Source organism: Columba livia, chromosome 12 (genome assembly GCF_036013475.1).
Source record: "Columba livia isolate bColLiv1 breed racing homer chromosome 12, bColLiv1.pat.W.v2, whole genome shotgun sequence".
Lineage (NCBI taxonomy): Eukaryota > Metazoa > Chordata > Aves > Columbiformes > Columbidae > Columba > Columba livia.
Genome location: NC_088613.1, coordinates 1,446,786 through 1,467,963, shown reverse-complemented (window position 1 = coordinate 1,467,963; position 21,178 = coordinate 1,446,786). Strand labels below are relative to the sequence as shown.

At 43.8% G+C, this 21,178-nt stretch overlaps 1 protein-coding gene across 8 annotated transcripts in view; it reads left to right on the top strand.

The window, feature by feature from the left end:
• LOC102084491 (fibronectin type-III domain-containing protein 3a-like) overlaps positions 1–19,748 on the top strand; it is a 37,966-nt gene extending 18,218 nt beyond the window's left edge. For all 8 annotated transcript variants that reach the window (XM_065077373.1, XM_065077370.1, XM_065077372.1 and 5 more), the window contains 23 exons: positions 610–686; positions 2,687–2,915; positions 3,621–3,890; positions 5,044–5,099; positions 6,227–6,381; positions 6,652–6,711; positions 7,429–7,567; positions 8,300–8,353; positions 8,947–9,068; positions 9,159–9,333; positions 9,578–9,664; positions 9,971–10,109; positions 10,641–10,709; positions 10,918–11,036; positions 11,121–11,226; positions 11,777–11,952; positions 12,771–12,884; positions 13,326–13,475; positions 13,827–14,107; positions 14,777–14,989; positions 15,763–15,929; positions 16,907–17,028; positions 17,169–19,748. In XM_065077373.1, the coding sequence (XP_064933445.1) occupies positions 610–686; positions 2,687–2,915; positions 3,621–3,890; positions 5,044–5,099; positions 6,227–6,381; positions 6,652–6,711; positions 7,429–7,567; positions 8,300–8,353; positions 8,947–9,068; positions 9,159–9,333; positions 9,578–9,664; positions 9,971–10,109; positions 10,641–10,709; positions 10,918–11,036; positions 11,121–11,226; positions 11,777–11,952; positions 12,771–12,884; positions 13,326–13,475; positions 13,827–14,107; positions 14,777–14,989; positions 15,763–15,929; positions 16,907–17,028; positions 17,169–17,486 (3,398 nt within the window). In that variant the 3' untranslated portion in view covers positions 17,487–19,748. The remainder of the gene's footprint in view (positions 1–609; positions 687–2,686; positions 2,916–3,620; positions 3,891–5,043; positions 5,100–6,226; positions 6,382–6,651; positions 6,712–7,428; positions 7,568–8,299; positions 8,354–8,946; positions 9,069–9,158; positions 9,334–9,577; positions 9,665–9,970; positions 10,110–10,640; positions 10,710–10,917; positions 11,037–11,120; positions 11,227–11,776; positions 11,953–12,770; positions 12,885–13,325; positions 13,476–13,826; positions 14,108–14,776; positions 14,990–15,762; positions 15,930–16,906; positions 17,029–17,168) is intronic.
• Positions 19,749–21,178: the final 1,430 nt, after the last annotated feature.

Here is a 21,178-nt window from a genome sequence, read left to right as displayed (position 1 = left end):
GAAGTGTCAAATGTGGTTTTGTATGTTCTGCAGTGCAATAGATCAGGTTTTTCAGTTTGTCCGTCAAGCGCAGGTGAGGCAGCACTGGGACAGACACTGTCACAGAATAAGAACTGGCAGTATCTGTGCTGATTCGTACAATGAAAGCCACACTCTTGGCTGTAGAAGCACGGTGGTTGGGATAAACCTCATCTGTGCTTTTTGTAGAACAGATGTACAGCCATACTTGCGTTCAGCAACATTCTGGATGCTTCCTGAAAGTTATTAGACTATACTTAATGTATATTTTGAATGTGAAAATAAGTTCTCCATCGTCGACATGAATTGTGTTCTTTGTCTTGATGGACACTTGGTACAGTCACTATTTTATTTTTTAACCTCCCAGTCCCGATTATTGAAGTTTCTCTCCTAAGTGACTTTTTAATGGGAGAGTTTAAGCCTTGCTGCTAAATCTGCGTGTCTAAAAGTAACTCCACAAACACAGAGGTGGATGCAGTTCCTGATTTTCCCGGCACCGAAGTGAGCCCCCACCTTCGGAAAATGGAAAAACAGGGGCCTCGAGTTTGTAAAGCCTCGTGTGTTAAAAAGTGGCACCTTCTTACCTCCCAGGTCCAGCACATGTTCCTATGATGTCACCAAATGGTTCTATGCCACCTATATTTGTGCCTCCTGGTTATGTATCTCAGGTAAACTTTATTCTTATATTTCAGTATGTTTGTGGGTATAAAACTAGAGAGTGTTTTGTCTGGAATAGCTGTTGAAGCGTTTCTCTCTTTATTTCCCCATTGAACTTAACAACTCACTCTGTTGTAGGCTCTGTCACCTTCTGTTCACTTAAATTCAAACTAAATGTCTAAATGGGACAGGCTTGGTTTTTCATTTTCTCGTGATGTTCAGATTTAGGAGTTTTCTCAGCAGGCTTGAAAACCTTTTACCTGTGTGTTCTTGGGTTGCCCCGGCAGTTTTTTGCATACAGCTGCCTCTGCACCTTGTGCTTCTGCTGTGACAAGTGGGTGCTTTGGTGCAGACCCTGAAGAAGGATTCCCCGGCTGATTTGTGCATCAGTACGCAGTGAAATCCTCGGTGCGAACGCTGTGCGAAAGCCTCACAAACGCTGCGGCGTGCCGACTGAAAAATACATTTGTTCTGTGTTTGCTGTCGCGTGAAACCAGGTTTGGGGGTTTGGTTTCCCTTGGTCATTATGACAGGGACACACAAGTTCGAAACCAACTTTAAGTTGGAGCCTGAGTTATTGATGCAGATCTTGTCAGCAGATGAAACGTTAACTTCCTGTTGCCCAAAGTGTCCAGCAGAGCCCAGAGGTAAGTTCTGTTGGTTTCTGCCTCAGTGCAATGAAGCGATTCCGTTGCGGATAATGGGGACACAGCAGCTTCAGGCTGTAAAACCACGTGAAAGCCTTGTTATCTTAAGGTATCCTTTCTACCTGAAACCGTGCTGCCTGTTCTTGCTTAATATACGCATAAAATAGAGTTAACATAGCCATCAAAATCTGCCATGAATTGTGACGTATATGTTCTAGTGTGTGTTATAATATTTTGCACTGTAATGCAGTCCAAGTGGTGTATTTAGTTCTGTTGATGAACCAAAAAGCCCCCCACGTTGTCTCTAAAATAAACTATATTCAGTTTAAGCTTAGTCTTAAGTGGCTTATTCTGTTTTGTTTCCTTCAATTTAAACTCCGTTAAGAATATCTAATGGCGCAGCCGTCTCATGCTGCACTTGGTCCTTGCAGTTAGTGAGTGGCCGTGTTCTGCTTCCCTTCACAAGGATCAGTTCTTGTTAGTTTGCCTTTTCTTTTGCTGAGGAGCTTTTCCAAATGTACCTTTGGCACAAGCAATATTTCAACATCCGCAGCGCCGCCTCAGCCACCTAGGAAACGCTACAGCGATTCCTTATAGCCAAACTAAACATGCTTGAAAAGAGCATCTTGAAGGAGCTAACAGCATAAAACGTATGGCCTGCTTTTGTGTAAGCTCTGCCTTTAAATGCCTGAAGATCTAAATTGTGTATGTTTTTAGTAAGAGGGCTACGTAAATAAGTTGAATCTTATTTTGTATTATTTACTTTATGGATTGCTCAAACCTGTTTAATTTTTTTGCATGGAGGAGAAGAGGAAACAATGGATTTGTTGTCTGCCTTTAAATAGGATTTAATACAATCTAGTTTGCTTCTGAGTCTGTCTGTACCGTGAACCCACCTGGAGAAAGGGCCCTGGAATCCTCAGCCTCTGGTTGTCTGTCCCAGGGCTCTCAAAGCTGAGACTAAACTGGGCTGGGTTGTCTGTCCCAGGGCTCTCAAAACTGAGACTAAACCAGGCTTTGTTTTACTCAACGGCATCCTTGTTTAATGTGTCTTTTTGCGAGTCCCGCTCTGTGGGGTCTCCTGACCTTGTCTTTTGAAACCTGTGTTCTGTCCACAGCCTCTTCTCGGTTTTGAGATTTAGAGAAGTGTTGTATAAAACCTTACCGTATTTTAAATGTACTGTGGGAAAAGCGACATGTTGAGACATTAATATATTTCACACTGGCAAAATTTGACTGCGGAAGGGGCGTATATATTGCTGTGCATACGTACGGATGTGGTTTTTAGCATCTCCTTGTGTTGGAGTTGAGGTGCACAGACGGGTTCCTTGTACCAGCTTCTCATTCCTTCTCTCCCCCGACAGGTGGTGGAAGAGAACGGGGTTCGGAAGGTGGTGGTGTTGCCCCACTCGGCCGAATTCCACCCCTCCATGCACCCTCCTCCTCCGCCCCACGTGCCGCCCCATTACCTGCACCATCCCCACGCGCTGCTGCCGCCGCCGCACCCCGTGTACCCCCCGGTGCCGGGGACGGGGGAGCTGCCCCCCCAGTTCCTGCACCAGCACCCGCCGCCCCACGTTTTCCAGGAACAAGGTGAGGTTTTGTTTTCAAAGGCACGAGAGAGCCTTCCGCTCCGTGCAGCCTTCATTTTGTTGCTATCAGTGCTTCTGCCTTTCTCTACAGTCACACTCTCCTTGGCGTGAATTTCTTTTGTTAAATGCATTATTGTATGAACAAGCATTTAGTACAGAAACAGATTAGACGATGTAAGACCGTTCACCATCTCTCAAGCTGAAATTGCTAATGAAGTTATTTCATGTCCAGGGTGAAATATTCAGTACCACCCAAGCTATGTTTAAAAAAAGTTCGTTTGGGTCTTAAATTTGCTTACACGTATTTGAAAATGTGACTGTGTGGCTGTGTTGGGGAAGAAGGACAATGGCAAAGCGTGATCTTGAGCAACTGACGGAAGAGAAAGGCCTGAAGAATTAAATTCAAAAAAACCCAAACCCTAAACTCAGCAAGGGGTCAAAAATAATGTTTAAGAAAAAACAAGTGAACCATTTAGATATGAGTTAAATAGCAAGAATTGAAAATTGCGTGCAGATATTTTGTGTATCTTCCTGTAGCATTTGACTAAACGCTTCAAAATACATGTACAGCCTGACAAAGCGACGCCAGTGACGTTCTGTGGGTTTCAAGTTCTTTGTTTGCTGCAGTTATTCTGACTCACGCAGCTTTTCTCAGATGTCTAATAAATTATACTGAATAATGGCATAAGTTCTCCTTTCGTTGTAGAACCTCGTTCTCATGGAAGGACAAACTTCATTCAGCGGGATGAAAGGAGTCTCAAAATGCAAGAACACCTGAAGAAAAGGCTAAAAGACAGACAAGCTGGTGGTCATGCTAACAATAAACTGAACAGTCCTCCGGCGTCACCACATAAAGTTGTTAATTCTTCCAACGCAACAATTCAGAATGGGAGCGGCAAGGGCCAGCAAGGGGCCGGAGCGCTAAAGCAGAAGCAGATCGGAAAAACAAAGGGCGCTGCAGAACCAGAGGTGGCAGGTAGGTTGGGAAAAGGTAAAAAAACCCCAAAACAGAACAAAACCAAACCAAACAAACTGTAAGTTCATTGCAGAACAATTTCTGAAAAAAAATGGATTGGTAGTTGTCTTGGGCCACTCAGGGTTCGAAAAAGCCTGACGTAGTTTTCATTGTGTTTGGATATTTTTCCTCTAGAAATAATGGTAATGCCAAGTTTGTTCATTGGAGGTTTATCAGATTTAATGTTAGACCTTTTGTTCCCTTGGTGCCGTTTCTGACCCAGAACCACTGGGGTCATTGTCGGGGCTGCTTTTCAGATGACTGGGCGTTACTGACGACGTCCAGAAGTAGGAAGGTTTGAGCAGAGCTCTGTACAGGTTACTGCTTCTCATTGCAGTTCAGTGCATTATTCTGCTCAAATTAATGTTTGAGCTTTTTAATAGTTGATGGCTATTTACTTGCATACACTAGAATACCTCGTGTACAGTGTCTTTGTCTTTCCTGTTTGAAGCAGCATCACTGAAACACAGACAGTTCCTTGTCATGATTCCTTCAGCGATTTGTGCACCTCTTGGTGTTTTGTGTGTGTCTTAAATGAAGTGGCCTCGTTAGGCTGCAAGGGCTGGTCCTCCTCCAGGTCACGGGGAAAAAAGCTTTGTATGCGATGGCAGAATAATGTCCTGAATTGTTGGACGTGGACAATTGAGAGATAGGATTCGGTTTCCAGACGTCAACCTTTTGGTACCTCTAGGTGTTTTTAGCGAGCGGTTTTGCTCAGGCTGCTTCCAAACTGTGCCCAGAGCAAGCGTTTTGCAATAGAAATTCAAGGAGGGCACATACAATAGAGAGATAAGATCTTATTGTCGTTTTTTAACACCTTTCGTTTTTGGAGGATTGTTTTTGTGTTGTCAAAGAAAACCCATTTATGCTCAGATTAGGGAAATATCCCCTTTGTGCAGGATGTGCTAAAAGGGTTTTTGTAACACTGTTAGTTTTGGATAGTTCATGTTTCTCCCCGTCACGCAGCCAAAACAAACAGGGGAAATGAACTTTGCACAATAAGTCCTATTGTTAAGCCCTTAATGAGGAGAACTCCATCTCGCGGTGGTGTTTTGGGAACAGGCTCCTTTGCTCTTGGGCTTTTCAGTAATCTGGTTTGTATTTGAAATTTCAGAATCTGACACAGAACCCAAGAAATGTGATATTCACTTGAGCATTGGCAAGCCAGTCGTAAGTATTATCCTTAAAATACCGTTATTTTCTGGGCATACACTTTCTATAAAATAACACGTGTCTTATCGATCTCTTTTTCTTTTTTCGTTTCGTTTTCCAGTAGAGACAAATGTATTTTAGTTTCTAGCTGGGCAAGGGCAGCCGTGCTGTAGAAAGGCACTTTCTGAACGTTGTGACTCAGTTTCGCAGCCTGTGAGCAGAGCGCGTACCCGCTGCCGGAGTTCTCTGGGATACACGAGGGCTTGGGCACCTGCTAAACTGATGGAAATCTTTCCACTCTTGGAACCAACTTTTGTTCCGCATAGAGGATTTAAAACTATTTCAAATAGAACTTAGAAAAACAGATGTTCTCTTTATTTTACGTTTAGAAATTGGAGCAAATATTTGAGTACTTGCAGACTTGTTTAGGAAGTTGGAGTCTGGAGACGTTAATTGAAACATCTCAAGGCTAAAACTGCGCTGGTATTTTTTGCTCTTGAGCATGCTTAATGAAACTCCGCGTTACCTAGACGGTCGGCATGGGTTGTGTTCTTCTGCCCAAGGTTTGGGGGAGTATTTGTTCATTTTGTAGCACTCTGTGCTGACAGAAGGATGTGTCGCCTCTGTCAGAGAAAATTGGGAATGTGGGAATTAAGCAGCAAAAAGCTTAGACCCAAACTTTTAGTCGTGAGCGCTTAAAACCAGAGCCTGTTGCTACCATCTGGCTTAGTGGTGTAGTATTAAGGCCATGTGAGGGAGTTGTAACAGAATTAGAAAGTGAGGCCGTCCGACTGGGCCTGAATAAAGACGTGGCGTCAGTGTTCAAGACTCCACATGTGCAGATTTGCTCCAGATGAGTGATGTGAAGCGTGCAGGTGAAATAGGAGTTCTCTCTTCGTAGCCTGGGACAATGTAGCGTGTCTGTAAGCCGGTTTAGCGTTCAGAGGGAAATCTTTTCAATGTTGTTTTAGAAATGCAAAGAGGAAATAATTTAAATTCAAGTATTGACTCAGTATTCCCACTACAAAGGTAAAGAATTCCTCCAGTGAGGAACTTCATGGGCAAACTAGCGACACCATGTTATTGACTAATATACCGTTTATTACAGAAAGCAAACTTACTTGCATTATTTATGCTTTTAATAGGTTTCTGATATACAAGCAAGATCAGCCGTTCTGTCCTGGAATCTCCCAGTTAGTTCACAGAATGGAGAGAGCCATAGTCATAGTCCAGCAGCATTTACATTTGAAGTAGCAATATCCAACAGTGGTAAAAATGGAAAATTTAAATCTGTCTATGTGTAAGTTTAGTTTCTTCATTTAAGCACAATACCGATGTTTAAAACCATTAACCGATCAGCAATCTCTCTATCAGGAGCTGTTTGTTGACTTGCAGACCTACCTACTTCACGGGAAATAAATTTTAAGTAATATCACTAAAGAGTTACGTGGCCAATGGAAAACTTGAAAATTAAATGTGCGCTACATGGTTTTGCTTTTCAATGAGCTTTTATCCTTCAGATTATAAGGAAGAGCTGTAACTCTGGGTGTCTTTTTCCTCTTTTTCGCAGTGGGGAGGAATTAACAATTACGCTTCCTGATCTCAGACCAGCAACTGATTATCATGCCAGGTACGTTTCTGGGAATGAAATCCTTAATGCTTTTGGTGAGATGTTCGTCACAAAGGTATTGTGGCTACGTGAAAAAGGTGTGATCGCAAACATCTTGAGGAATATTCTGCATAAAATACATAGCTGTAAACACTCCTGTTGCCATCTGAATTCCCACTTATCTTCTAATTTCATGCAAATATCACCTCATTGTCTTCCCTACTGTCTTCTGTCTTTTCTTGTATCTCTGAAGTACAAACTTTTAAGTTATCCTCTGGTATTTTGTGGAACAAGGTGGTTGGTGCCGTTCCTTTCCATAACCTCCACCTTGCTTTTACCTACAGTTTGTTTGCTAAGATGGACCGTATTTCTGAAAAATTAGTCAAAACCAAACGTAAATGAGCATGACTGTTCTAGAGGTTGGCCCATTTAAACAATTACACTGGTGAACGTGCCTGTTTTGCCTCAGCAGCTGATTTAGGCTGTTTTGGTGTCCGTACTCTTGCACACGTAAGTGTTGTCTGTATTTGAATCTCAAGGTCTTTTTAGCAAAAGGTTAATTTAACCTCAGCTTCAATGATCTGAAAGAAGAGCAGTTGGACCCTTGATTCCTGGTCTTGTTGCTGTAACTGCTGCTCGTGGTTTAATTCATTTCTAGAGCCAACAGCTCTGTCCTTAAATTGCCGGGTGCTAATGCAATAACAACATAATCAATTGTCCTTTTTTCCTTTGTTCCAGAGTTTCAGCAACCAGCAGCTCCATAAAAGAATCCATTTCGGAGTTAGTGAGCTTTACTACCGAAAGCTGTGAACCAGACTGTCCGGCTGCACCGAAGCTGATTAACAGGACCAAGAACAGCCTGAGTTTGCAGTGGAAGGTGAGCGGTCCCGCGGGTTTGCTGCAGTTACCGTGGTCGCTTGTGTCGTGTGCGCTTCAGGTGTTTGCTTCTTCTGGCGCTCACTTAGTTTAGTGGTTCGGGCGTGATGGAGCAGGCAGCAGATCCATCTCCATGGTGTGAACTAGCCAGTAGGAAAGTTCCTCTGCACTGGCAGCTTGGGAAAGAACAGCATTTTCTATCTTTGCTTGGGGTTTCTGGATGATAAATAGATTTAAGGTTATAATTCATATAGTTGTCCTTACCAACTCATAGTGAATTTCTTTGGCTAGTTTGTAGATTTAACTTTTTGAATCTATACAGGATCTGTGAAGACTTTTTGGTAACCTTGTTTTCCTTATGGCTGCACTTCAACCTGGAAAACACACTACAGCTAAATGACTTAAATTAAGTCAATTATTTGTATAATCTGTGAAGGAAGTTCCCAGTTCTCATGTCATGAGAAGCACGAATGTTGCGTGTCCGAGCGCTTACGTTGCCCAGTTGGTGAACACACAGTGCAAGGACACAAGAAAAAAAGCTCTAAGAATATCATTTACATTATTCATAACATAAAACTTCATATTCTAAACGATGAGAATTAACAGAATTCCTTTTAAAAGGAAGTTGGAATATATTCTATCCAATTGTTAACATGTTTCTTTTAATGTGCAAAAGTATTTCTCAGGTACAATCACTTGATTTTAACTTTTTTCATTGTTTCTTTATTTTCAGTCCTCAAATGACAATGGTTCCAAAATAACTAATTTTCTTTTAGAATGGGATGAGGTAAGACCTTTTCTAGTGCAAACAAACCATCGTAATGACATGTGTAGACCAGTTATACTTAAAAATACTTTTTGCTTAGGTACATTAACTATTTTCAGTGCAACCGTCCAGACAGTTTAAAGGGACAAAGCAATTAAAAAGCGTCAATCCTCCCTTGACCGGTTCTTGTCGCTCAGAGCGTCATGAATCCCCAGACCGTGTTTAAATGGGTGAACGTTTGGCTTCTCTCTCCAGTCGCTGTCACGAATGTTACTCAGCTCTTGAACTTCTTAACTGAAATGTATTCTAAAGTCATTTGCAACTGAAACGCCTTTTGATTTCAGTTGCAGTTACTGATTGCCATTCTGTCAAACTGACAATGCCAAAACATCAACAGATATTTCAATCAAAATTAGCTTTTGTTATCCAGAGTTCTCAGGATTACAGTCAGGCATGCTCAGTGTGATGACATTAGGTTTCTCCATTCTTTAGGCTTACTGATTTATTTCTTTTAATTAGTGAACTGAAATTAAGGAAAACGTGAAGTAGGTGACCTTGGCAGGGAGGCCGTGATCCCTGTGCAACACATGACTCGGGTTGTTCTTATTTTAAAGGGCAAGAACGGAGCCTTCAAAGAATGCTACTACGGGCACCTGAAGCAGTACAAACTTACCAAACTCTCTCCTTCGACAAAATATTCGCTCAGATTAGCTGCTAAAAATGATATTGGAATGAGGTAACGAGCGCAATGTATCATATCACCTATTTTCTCATCAAGTACTGGTGTTGATTTTTTGTTGGTTTGTTTTCTGTAATCCTTTTGCAGTGGGTTCAGCGAGACGGTGACGTATTACACGGCAGGAATCGTCCCCCCGGCACCGTGTCCCCCGGTGCTGCTGGAAGCGGGGGTGACCTGGCTGGCGCTGCGGTGGAGCCCCCCGCACGGCGTGTCCTGCGACGACGCGCTCACCTACAGCCTGGACGTGGAGGAAGAAGGTTCTGTAAGTGCCGTTGGTTTTATTTCTACGTATGCGCAAAAGCCTGATACGCAGCAGTGCTCAAATAAAAAATCGGCTCTGGATTTTACTTTCAAATCAAACGCTGCGACAGTTGCCGAGTATCGTGTGTATTCACAAAACAGAGATGAATTTCAAGCTAAAAAGAAGAAAAGATCAACCTCGTGTTTTTTTGTTTGATTGTGGAAAATTGGTGACTGCGTTGGTTCTCCTTTTCCCTCCTTTGCAGGGTTATGGTTTCCAGCCACAGTACAATGGAGATGAACTCTCATGCACTTTAAGAAACCTTAGGAGGAGCACATCCTATAAGTTCAGGGTTTGTACTATGTTTTGTTTCTAATTTAATCACTGTGTGCTTTTCTAGAGTCTTAGCGTTTTTGTGCAGCCGAGACATTTTCTATGGAGACAGCAGAAACTTACCTGCAGCGTTGCCGTTGTTATTATAGTTTTTGGCGGAATCATAATACAAGTTAGATTATTTTTTTGTTTGCATTAGCTAATTTTGTTTTCTTTTCAATTGGAAGTTGGTTTTCTTTTCTATGGAAGAACTTTATAAACCAGCAGCGTATTGCTCGTCGTTAAACCAAGCATTTATTCCATGTTCCGTTCATTCTCGAACCAGCTCTTTGCCTACAACAGCGAAGGAAGGAGCAGCCCCAGCGAGGTGGTGGAACTCAGCACCAACCCCGAGAAACCGGGGCCGCCCGGTAAACCCAGCGTCAAGGGCAAGGTGCATTCGCACAGCGTCAAAGTCACCTGGGGTAGGTCACCTGGGGTGACACCGTGCTTCAGGGCTGCTTGTGTATCGACGGGCGCTCAGTAGCGCACATTAAAAACCAGAGGCGAGCTCAGGCTAATGAGTTGTCTCAGCAGATACCATATTGAACGTTCCCAAAAAATTGCAACTTGGTTTGTTTTGAGGCTACAGGCCAAACGTAGCGTTTCTCTGGATTGATTTTAGAGCAGCAGTCAATACTGTTGGCTGGTGTAACAGCCTCTCGATTTACCGTGATGCTTAAATAATAGACACATGCTGTTCATTTTGAGAGGCGATACCTGAAGTTGGCAATATTCTCCTACTTACTCCTCTTCTTGGTGTAATTTAATAACAGGGGAAAAAAAAGTTCTTGAAAATGTATTGTGAACGTATAAGTGCACAATTTTCTCTTTGAATCAAGTTTGCTAGTTAAATGTGTTCTGTAATGAATATGGTCTCAGAAAAAGCTGATAACAGGATAACGCACTGTTTTAAAATCTTCTGTAACTGATTTTGAGATGTTGATTTCTTTCAGAACCACCCAAAGATAATGGAGGATCAGACATTACTAAATACTTTTTGGAAATCTCAGAAGCATCAGCTGGTGAGCAATCATCTTTACGTACTAATGGAGTTGTGTGCTAGTTCAGCCTACTGATCGCTGCAGTGCTGTGCATGTTCTTTGCATAATTGATCGTCCAAATTGGATTCCGTGGCTGGATTAGCTCTTAATTAATAATTGCGTGAAAGAATTTTGAAGGTTGATTTTTGGAGACGTTCCATAGCGTGAAGTATTTTCTCTCGTTGCTCAGGAAGCAAATGGGACACCATCTACAGCGGCGCCCAGCGCGAGCACGTGTGCGATCACCTGCGGCCCGGCACCTCGTACAGGCTGAGGGCCCGTTGTGCCGGTAAAGGTGGCGAAAGCCAGGTGAGAAAAGGAAAAGCACTTCTATTTCTGCTTCAGTGACGTATTGTTTTGTTTCCACTCTAAAATAACATGTATTCCTGCCAGGCTTCTGATGTTCTGACCGTCACAACGGCAGCGGTTCCTCCTGGGCCGTGTCCCTCTCCATACCTGGCAGGCAAAGCGAAGCCCAAGGAAATCGCTTTACAGTGGGGTAAGCTGCCGTGATTCTGAGCAAAAATGATAAATCTGTACAATACTTCAGAGGGAAAAGCAAATGAAAACGTATAGATATAGTCATGAGGTCCGTGCCCGCAGTTTTGATTTTTGAAGGCGGCCAAGGCTCGCTGACCGCCTCCGATTCGGTGATGCCGCGATGCCGTGGGACTTGGGCAGCCAGAAATACCTTCCAGTTACTGACACGTGTCTGGCAATGTAAAAATCAGCCCTCCTCCTCTCGTTTTGATCTCAGTAAAGGAGATAATCAAAGAGTAATGAAGATACACTGGCTTTTGAAGGAAATATAGGAAAAATATCTGAAAAACCCTAGTAAAGGCCACGTTAAACTCATTGCTCTCTGGGAGGGAAAACCAAGCTTCATTAAGTGTTTCTACTCAGACGTACGATTAAAGCCTGCGCTTTAACTTAGAATTCACCTGAGTCACCTTTTTGCTTGAGAAGGCTCATTAGAAACTTACTCAAAAGCAAAAGTGTTTCATGAAATTAATAGTGGGGGGAAGATAAATTCTCTTTGAATTTCCTAGGCCCACCGTCCGTGGATGGAGGTTCTGAGGTTACAGAATATATCCTGGAGATGGCAAGTGCTGACGAAGACGAACGCAGACAAGTGTATCAGGGCCCAGCCTCTGAATACGTAGTAACCAGTCTTCTCCCAGGGAGAACATACTGCTTCTGGATACGAGCAGCGAACAAAGTTGGGGTAACCACTGCACTGACAACATCAAATATTGCTTTTTGACACAAGAGTAATATACTGTTTTCTTACTCATATACTATTGTCTTTCAAGACCAATGGTATTTTGTAGCTTCTGTGTTCTAATTCTGTTGAAGGAGTGAAATTTCTTACAGCATAAAACAAATTGATTCAAAGAAGATTCAATAAATTAGGGCTGAAGGACGGACGGAATGTCCCCAACTCAGGGGATGTTCCCTGTGTGTCGCATTTCTGTCGTTTTTGCTGGATTACTATCAGTACCTAAGGTAACTAGGCCAAGTTAGTGCTAGACATTCTTTTACTACTTTTAGTCATTTTGCAGCGTCAACCCTACACTTCTGGCTGTGAATAACCACTGAGAGCCATTTCTTAAGGCACAAATGCTACTTTTGACAATTGGCCTCGACTCTGCAGATCGGTGGCTTGGGAACAGTATTGTGGAGAGAGGGGTGTGTTCAAGTAATGTTGGGATGAACGTTGCTTGCGTAAAAGTCTGATTGAAGCAGCACCCGGCTGCTTCTGGAAGGCAGATCCTGCCGGCAGCGCAAGGAGGAGTTACAAAGTCATAGTGGAGGGAGTTTCGGGATGGTAGCGGGGGCAGTTGTTGGGAGGGTGACGCATCCTGGGGGCACGGGGCCGGGTGCGAGGGTGAGCTACCTGAAAGGCATTTTAAACGGTGCTGTGAAACTAAGCACTGAACTATTTCTTTCTCTGTCAAGTTAAAAATAATTTGTTTTCTTCCTCGCATATCAGGTTTTGCTCTGCTGCTGTTGCTATATTCACGCGGTTTTATTTTCTCGCAGTTTGGCCCCCACTCTGACAAAGCAGAGATCTGCACCGCCCCAGGACCCCCCGATCAGTGTTGCAAACCCCTGATCACTTGTAAAAGCGCGACTTGCGTTGTAGTTTCATGGGAGGTAGGTTTTAATGATTTTCAGTAATACACAAATTAACATTTGGCCTTTGGAATGGTAGTGGCACACGTGGGCTACGCAGAAATGGAAGAAATAACAAACGGAGGGGTGGGATATTTTAAGCACATTTCTTTATAGAGTTATACATTGGTTTTGTAGATTTTTGCCAGCTATGAATTTCCCTCTTAACTGCATGAATTGGGTGACATTCAATCCTCCTTGTGGTACCTAGTAGATAATATAATGAATTCATCCCCGTTGTTACTATAGCCACGTGTCTAGATGGAAACCTTTCAACAAGCCAGAACTGAAATCATGCCCCTGGCTCTGGTGGCCAAGACCCCAGGTCTCAGCCCCAGCGCTTCTCTTCCAGTCTCTGTTCAGCAGAACGAGAGGTGACGCTTGCGCAACAGCTGAAAGTGAATTTCTCGCTTAAACCCGCAGAGCCCCGCGTGCAACGGCGCAGAAATCGGGGAGTACAGGCTGGAGTGGGGGCAGGCGGAGGGGTCCATGCACATCGCTTACGCCGGCCCCTGCCAGAGCTACGAAGTCAAAGGTCTCACACCCGCAACCACCTATTATTGCAGAGTCCAGGTATGAAAAGCCTTTGGTTACCTGTTACTAAGCAAATGAACAGGTACTTAGAGGTTGAAGAAAAAATGCAGCTGGAGATGGAAAATGTTGCCCACTGATGCCACGTAGTAGGTAATTGGTAAAATAACTTTTCCTTCCCCCCCGAGTCCCTCCTAACTCTGTGGTTTTAGAAATTAAATTGAGATCTAGCATTGCATTATCTACCAGACATTTTGCTGTATTCACATTTTATGTGGGAGATTTTCCATTCTCCCCTAAATGGCTCTTAATGCCATGCAGAAGGAAGCGTGATATCTATCTGACCGGTTAGAAACATGTGGATTCGGTAGGTGATCGCGGTGTCTCTCTCAGGCTGTGAACGTGGCTGGAGTTGGGCTGTTTGGCGAGGCCGGCGTGGTGACAACCCCCGCGTCGGTGCCCGCGCCCGTGTCAGTGCTGCATTTACTTGAAGAAGATCAAATGGAGATTTCTCTTCCTTTATCAACGTGCCTTGCGATTCAATGGGAAGAACCGTGTTGTCATGGGTCAGAGATCACTGGATATAATATAGAATATGGGGAAAAGCAGCTGGTGACTGTTGGAAGAAATACAAGCCATGTTCTTGAGAATCTGCTGCCTGACACTTTGTACAGGTAATAATCAATCATTTTGTTCTGATACCACAGTTGCAGGATTTTCAAGCAATAGCTTTCAGGGTAGAGTTTTAAAGTTTCAGGGTACATTTTTATTCACCTACAGGCTATTTGCCTAATTCCCTCTGCAACTCTAAGGGGAAAAAAGACATTTTAAAAAGTTGTAATGTCCTGAAACCATGTTGTTTTAGTTGCAAGAGTTTAAGGTTGCTGGGCTAAGATTAACATTCTGTCTCACAGCCAAGGCTTGATCCTAAGTTCTGTGGGTTTAGAGTTGTTTTATTCAGAAGCAGTGTGTGGAATGCAGTGGTCAGTATCTCGCCACACGAGGATGAACGTGCAGGTAAGAGCGGAGTGGCTGTTCCTGTGTCGCTCGGTTAAAGCTGAGTTCACATTATGGATCTTCAGCATCAGTGGGAGGCAAACGGTTCAGGTTGAGGTGGAGAATGAACCTGAACGATGCTAAGAAACACTGAAGCTTCATTATGTTGAACGCAGTGTAATTACATTGACTTGTTTTGAAGTAGATTATTTTTTATACTTCATTTCTAACTGCATTTGAACTGCTTTATTGTTTGGAGTTAGATTCTTTACAAATTTTAAATCTTGCTGTATTGCGTAGCATTTTTTAGTAAATTACCCATATAGGTGCTCTTCTCACCTTTCTAGAATTAGAGTACAGGCCATCAACAACTTTGGAGTGGGTCCGTTCAGTCATTCCATGAAAGCCAAAACCAAACCACTACCTCCGGACCCGCCCCCCCTGGAATGCGTCGTCTTCAGCTACCAGAGCCTTAAACTGAAATGGGGTGAAGGTCCCAGCAGAGCTTTAATCACCAACCCCACACAATTCAACTTGCAGATGGAGGACAGGTTTGGCAGGTAGGATAATGGGAGCATTAAGGATGTTGTTGCTTTACAGCTTCGTATCAAGTTTTGAAGACATTTTGAAGACAGTTGGAGTTGGACCAAGGGCTGGACTTGATGATCTCTGAGGTCTTTTCCAACCCAGTCGATCCTGGGATTCAGTGATTCAGTATTCTCGCTTGTGGTGGCACGAGTAAGGCGCTGGGCAGCCCAAAGTTTGCCCCTTAGTTTGCGTTTTTGCGTCCCATCTTTCCATTACAGATGCTGTTAGTAGCTGTTGCACTTATATTTACTTGTAAACAGTAAATACTAATTACTATTTAAATAGTAATATCTCCCCATCTTCCGCTGTAGCCAGTTCTTCTATTTTTTGGGAATTCTAAAATGAAGTCCAGTTTGCATATGAGAGACCTGGGGTTGACAGCTCTTCTTTAACGTGAAATCGCAACGTACCTGGTACACACGAGGGTTTTGGTGGTGTCATTTGCGCGGTAGCCCGTGTACAGCTGCAGCTCAGCGCCGAGACAGGTTGAGTAAACGCGTTGGGAATGTAAACTGGGACTTGCACCAGTTTGGACTGGTTTAATGCACATGAGAACTGCTGGTGACAACAGCAGAGCTCGAGCTGCCTCATGGTCGTCGTGCCGGTATGGAGGAATCTGAGGCACCCGGAATGTCACTTTTTTGTACTTAAGTTGGGTGTGAAAATGTTCCACTTAGAATATTCACATTCAAATTTGTGATTACTGAATAATCCTAAATCGTATCTATTGTGTGTTTTCTCGCAGGTTTGTTACCGTTTATAACGGTCCTTGTCACACATACAAGGTACAGCGGCTCAGTGAATCCACTACGTACTATTTTAAAATCCAGGCGTGTAACGACGCTGGAGAGGGAGAATTTTCTGAAGTTTACGCTTTCACTACAACCAAGTCTCCACCCGCATCTCTCAAAGGTGAGATGACACCACCCTGGAACTTCTGCAAGCCCTTTACGTATGAGATCCACTCCAGCACCTCACTCTCTTCCCAGCCCGGCATCTTTCCAGGGGGCAGCGAACAGAGCCTGGCTGCGCTGGCCTTCCTCTGGGTCCAGGAAGGGCTCTGCTGCCCCAGGGCCAGCCTGTGGCTCTGCCACCCCTCACAGGCGGGGTTTTTCCACCCTTTTGCTACTACAAAGGCATTTTTCAGGGTTATCTGTCAGTCGATAGAAGTGAGAACAGCATGTAGGCAAAGGAGAACACAAGTAATTGCTCCGATCTTCACTTTCTAAGACAAGCGTCAAAGATTGCCATTAGAGAAAGTCATTCTGAAGATCGGGATGATAATTACCTGCAGGGAAATTAGTTGACTCAGTCATGTTTATAACGTATCATCTCGGCTCTGGAAGTATGTGGCCACAAATATTGTTTTATCTAGTGATTCGGAAGTGCTTGCTCATTTGGACAAGCATTAGACGTCAGAAGCTCATCTTGTCAGCTTGAAAACAAAGACAAGTGTAGCCTACAAATACTGCAGTGAGCGTTTTTTAAGCTTATGTTATGAAATGTAGCAGAGAATAAATGAGAATGAAACAAATCTTAATTGCTTAAAATTATTTGAATGACTGTTACCTCTAAGAATGCCAGTTACCTCCACATCACTGACAAATGCATTGGAAAACCCTTCAGCTTTTAGATTGGCACTGCCCGGTCACTTGTGTCAGAACTGGAACAGTTTCAGTGCAAAACACACAAAAGCAAAGTTTATTTGAAGCCGGAGTGAGAAAACTTGTCACTGAAACCACTGCCCATTCACTACGTTAACTGTGAAAATGAGTCACTGTAAAAACTGGTGATTTGGCCCTTTTCCTGTGATTGAAAAAACCCAAGAACTTTTGTAGAGACCATTGTTCTCTTCTTCTAAAATGCCAACCAATCACTTTTTTTTCTAGCACCTAAAGCAAATCAGCTGGAAGAAAACACTTACGAAATCACATGGGAGCCTTTACAGCCCATGAAGGGAGATTCCATTGTTTACATCCTTCAGCTTGCTGCCGGGAGAGAGTTTGAGCAGGTACCTTTTCTTTCACATCATGAACTTGGTTTTTTGACTTGGACAAACTATTGCGCGCATGAAGCGGAATGGGAAATACCGTGTCGTGCTTGCGAGGTGAATCCCGTGCCAGGCGGTTCTCTCTCTCTTCTCCTCGCCAGGTGTACAAGGGACCAGAGACTTCGTTCCGCCTCCCGAACCTGCAGACAAACTGTGAGTACCGGCTCCGGGTGTGCGCCGGCCGGCAGTCCCAGGACGCGAGCGGATCGCAAGAACTGTACGGTCCCTACAGCCCCAGCACCGTGTTCTCATCTCAGAAGCGAGAGCTGGTTCCGCCCTGCGCCGATTCAACGACAGAGTTGGCAGAGACCAAGAAGACGCTGCGCGAAGAGCGTTTCATCGCCATTGTTCTTCTCTGCGGGTTTGCCGTGGTTGCTATTTTATTTGCTGTCGTTATTCAGTACTTTGTAATCAAGTAGACAAGAGCCTATTCAGTACTCAGCTTTTTGTACAGAAGCTATTTCGGGTATTTATGGTTAGTTCTAATTAAAATCCTCGCTGGAAATGTAGAGTTTCGTGCATTTCCACCTATTGCTGCTGGCCGACAGTGAGGCTGGGTTGGCAGATCCTTTCCAAATACCGAACGCAGATTTCTTGTAGAAAGGGTAATCCTGGGTCCTCAGTAATCAGGGTTAGCTGTTAATAAAACAGCAAGAAAACAAAACACAAACTGCCTTAGCGTGCACAGCGGCGTGTGTGCACACTCCTCCTCTCTCCCAGCTCCAAGCGGGGCCCCCGGCCGGTTCGAGAGAGCGGCGTTGACAGCGCAAGTCCAACTGGAGCCGTGGTAGCCGAGCGCAGCGTTTAATCAGGTATCGTTGTAGTTGGGTCTACGTGAAATACAGCAGCGCAAACGCTTCAGCTTAGAGCCGTACTGAACTGCAAACCGTTACTAGAGCATACCACATGTAATAGGCTGTAGAAGGAAAGCAGAATATTGACTTTGACTTTAGCGATATTACTACTTTACAGTTACTTTAGTCTTTTTGGATTCAGTAATAATCATTTCAAGTAGAGGGTGCCGGCATTTTTAGGTTTTAATCAAAATGCTGGACAGGACGGCGAGCGGGCCGGGACGTGTGCCCAGCCCGGCGTCCGGACGCGCCGCTGCAGAAAAGGCCCCTTTTGTATCGCACATTTCTGACCGAAACGCTTCCGCCGGTGGGAGCAGCTGTTGGCCCAATCCGCATTTCACTCTCAGTGCCTGAGAGAAAAGTAATTCCCTGTGCTTCTGATGAAATCTTCGCAGCCTCCTCAGAAAAGCACAGGTATTGTCTTTAAGGAGAAAGAGTGCATTTATGATAAATGTGACGCTATTTGGCTCAAACTGAGCAAGTGTTTTTTGTACTATTATTAACCTAAAAATAAAAAAAAAAAAGTTCAAACTGCTTTTGGATGCCCTTCTAACTGAACCCGAGTTATCAAATTGTACATGGAAGAACTCTTTTTAGATACCATTGATAGGACGTTTGAAACGACTTGCTATCCCAGCGGTAGCAGCTTCACATTCCATTGTTTTCTAGCCCGCTATGAACTGTTCCTGACACTCGTCCTGTTTGTTGTCTGGAGGGGATTTTGTTGAGGACACTGTGCACTACGTATGACTGTTGTTGTTCAGTCTGCTGGCGAACACCTACAGACCAGTCTGTCGTCTTTATGGCCAATATTTGGGAAAGCTGGAACTCGCCAATTTTGACCGTGGGTCTTGCTAACGACATTGGGAACATGCCAGAGAAAAGTAGGTTTAGCGTATTTTTGCCAAGACTATGGCTACACTTCCTGTACACCAGAGAGATGCACTTGTTTGTGGAATGTCGGATGTGATAGTGCTACAGGCTACGTATTTCCAGTAATTAATCACTTTAAGGGTCTTTCTCCTATGGCAGTTGGTGAATAATATTGCGTTAGAGTTCGAGGCATTGTGTTGTATTTCAGATGTGGAAAACCTAAATTATGACATAGTATCGCTTAATACTCTTAAAAGTAGATTTATGGTGCAATCTGAAATTAATCTTTTCAAAATGTAATCTTCATTTTGTACTCTATTTATTTTGATTAAAAGTCCTGGAAAAATGTATGTTTGAATGTATTGTTCTACTTGTAGCAGAACTTTAAGTTAATCATTTATTATATCATAGAAATCTCTCCCTCCAGTGTTGGAAAGAGTTTTATACAGATATTAGTCTTTAGTTTGCAGAAGAGTTTACAATCTGTCTTTATTTCTCTTCATAGTCGACTTCTAGCAAATAAGATCCTTCAGCAAATCTCTGTTGCCAAAGGGTTATTTCTTTAACTCTTAGAACGACGTTGGTAGAGGTTGATTTGGCGATGATTCTTGTGATCGTTTTAAAAGTCCGATTAGGATTGCAGAGGAAATACTAACAAGTCCTGACTCCTCAAACGTGAAAGTTCTGCTGGAGTTGCCACAGAAGACTCACGTTTCGGAAAATACCTGCGAGAGCCGACCGCAGTACCCGTGTTCCATCAGCTCTTGTCCATTCCAGAACGATGTACCCAAGTGGCATTAATGTATTAGGTATCTTCAGTTTTCTTGTATCGTAATGTTGAGGTATCTCAAACTTATGTTAAAGCCGCCATGCATTGTATTACTAAATTGTAACTATCAAATAGATAATATATTTAATACAGCCAATAAATAATACAAATGTATTCAAATTTGACTACCACGTGGTTGTGTCTCTTTGTGGGTTTTAATCTCATTTGAGAGCAGTCGGTTGCATGGTGTGTAATTTAATGTGAAGGAACATGTTCAGCGTCATTATTAAGTGTCATTAAGAGCTGTCTTTAAAAAGTCTTTCTGGAAGAAGAGTTATTTGTGAGAACCTTTGTGCAACACCGTCCTCTTCTCTAGGAAGAAGGCAACGCTTTTGTAGCCCCACAAAATGAGTGTTTCCTACCGCTTTCCTTCCAAGAACCTTACAGATCGTAACCAGCTGGTCTGCCCTTAACCTCTGCTCCATCGCTCTCGCCTGCTGTGGCAAGAAAGTAACTTGAATTAGGTTTTACAGGTCTGTGATTAAAGCGTCTGGTCCTGAAGAACTGAGACAAATCCCTGCACTGGAGCTTTGCGGACGGTCCGGGCTGCCGGCGTCCTCCAGGGTTTTGCTCGTGGCTTTCCTGTATTTGTGTGAAATGCGGTTGTGGAAGATGCGTTTATGGAAGCCCGAGGCCGAAGAGGAGCGTGGGGTGAGGCTGAAGTGCTGCGGCAGGGCCGGGCCGGCTTTGTCCCGCTGACAGAAACCCGGCTGGTGGGAAGAGAAAGGCGTTCCAGGGTGAGTGTCCAAGCACCAAGCGTCTACACAACAGTTCTTACGTGATCAGTTAAAGAACGTAAATTATTTTCCTAAGTGGGTGCCGGGGTTCCCCGACACAAGGCACAATTTGTGAGGAAATGGGCTTGAGACTCCTGACTGTTTGCACCTGTTTCTTGTGCTGCCCATCCTGCCCTCATCCTTCTTCCTCCACCTACACGCTGCACCACATTTCATTTCATTCACGTACCCCCACTCTGCTTTTCTTCTTACCCCGCAAAAAGTGTCTGTGGTTCCCAGGCAGGGAACACCTCCAGTATCCTTTTGATACTGATAACCTTTTGATACTGGAGATGTAATTAGCCCATTTGGGCCAGTTATCTAACTTTCTATCGTTCCCTGTTTACTTAGGGCACTTCCCACTTGAGCTTCTACCCGCCACATGCCGCCAAGTGAGAAATTTCTCCTGGCAGCGCTTTAATGACATTATTAAGATAGGACGGGAAAGCCATTAGTTGGACATCAGTCTCCAAAACGCAGTTTTCCTTGTCTGGAGGATCAGACAAAAGGCAGTATTCTGTAGAGCCGAGCAGTGGGGGCTTTGGGCTGGAAAGGTCAGTGCTGACACAGTCACCGCATTGTGCTGACAGATGCCCGGTTGGAGTGTCGGGGAGATTTTTGCTGCCTTTTCCAAGAGGTGGAAGTGGTGGTTTTTCCAAAAGCTTTAGGCACCTAAACATCTCAAACTTCCATTTGCTGCACCTTAAACACCTCTACAAAAATCTAAGAAGAAATTCCCAACGCTTCACACTGTGTTGGTGAGTTAAACGCTGCTCCCT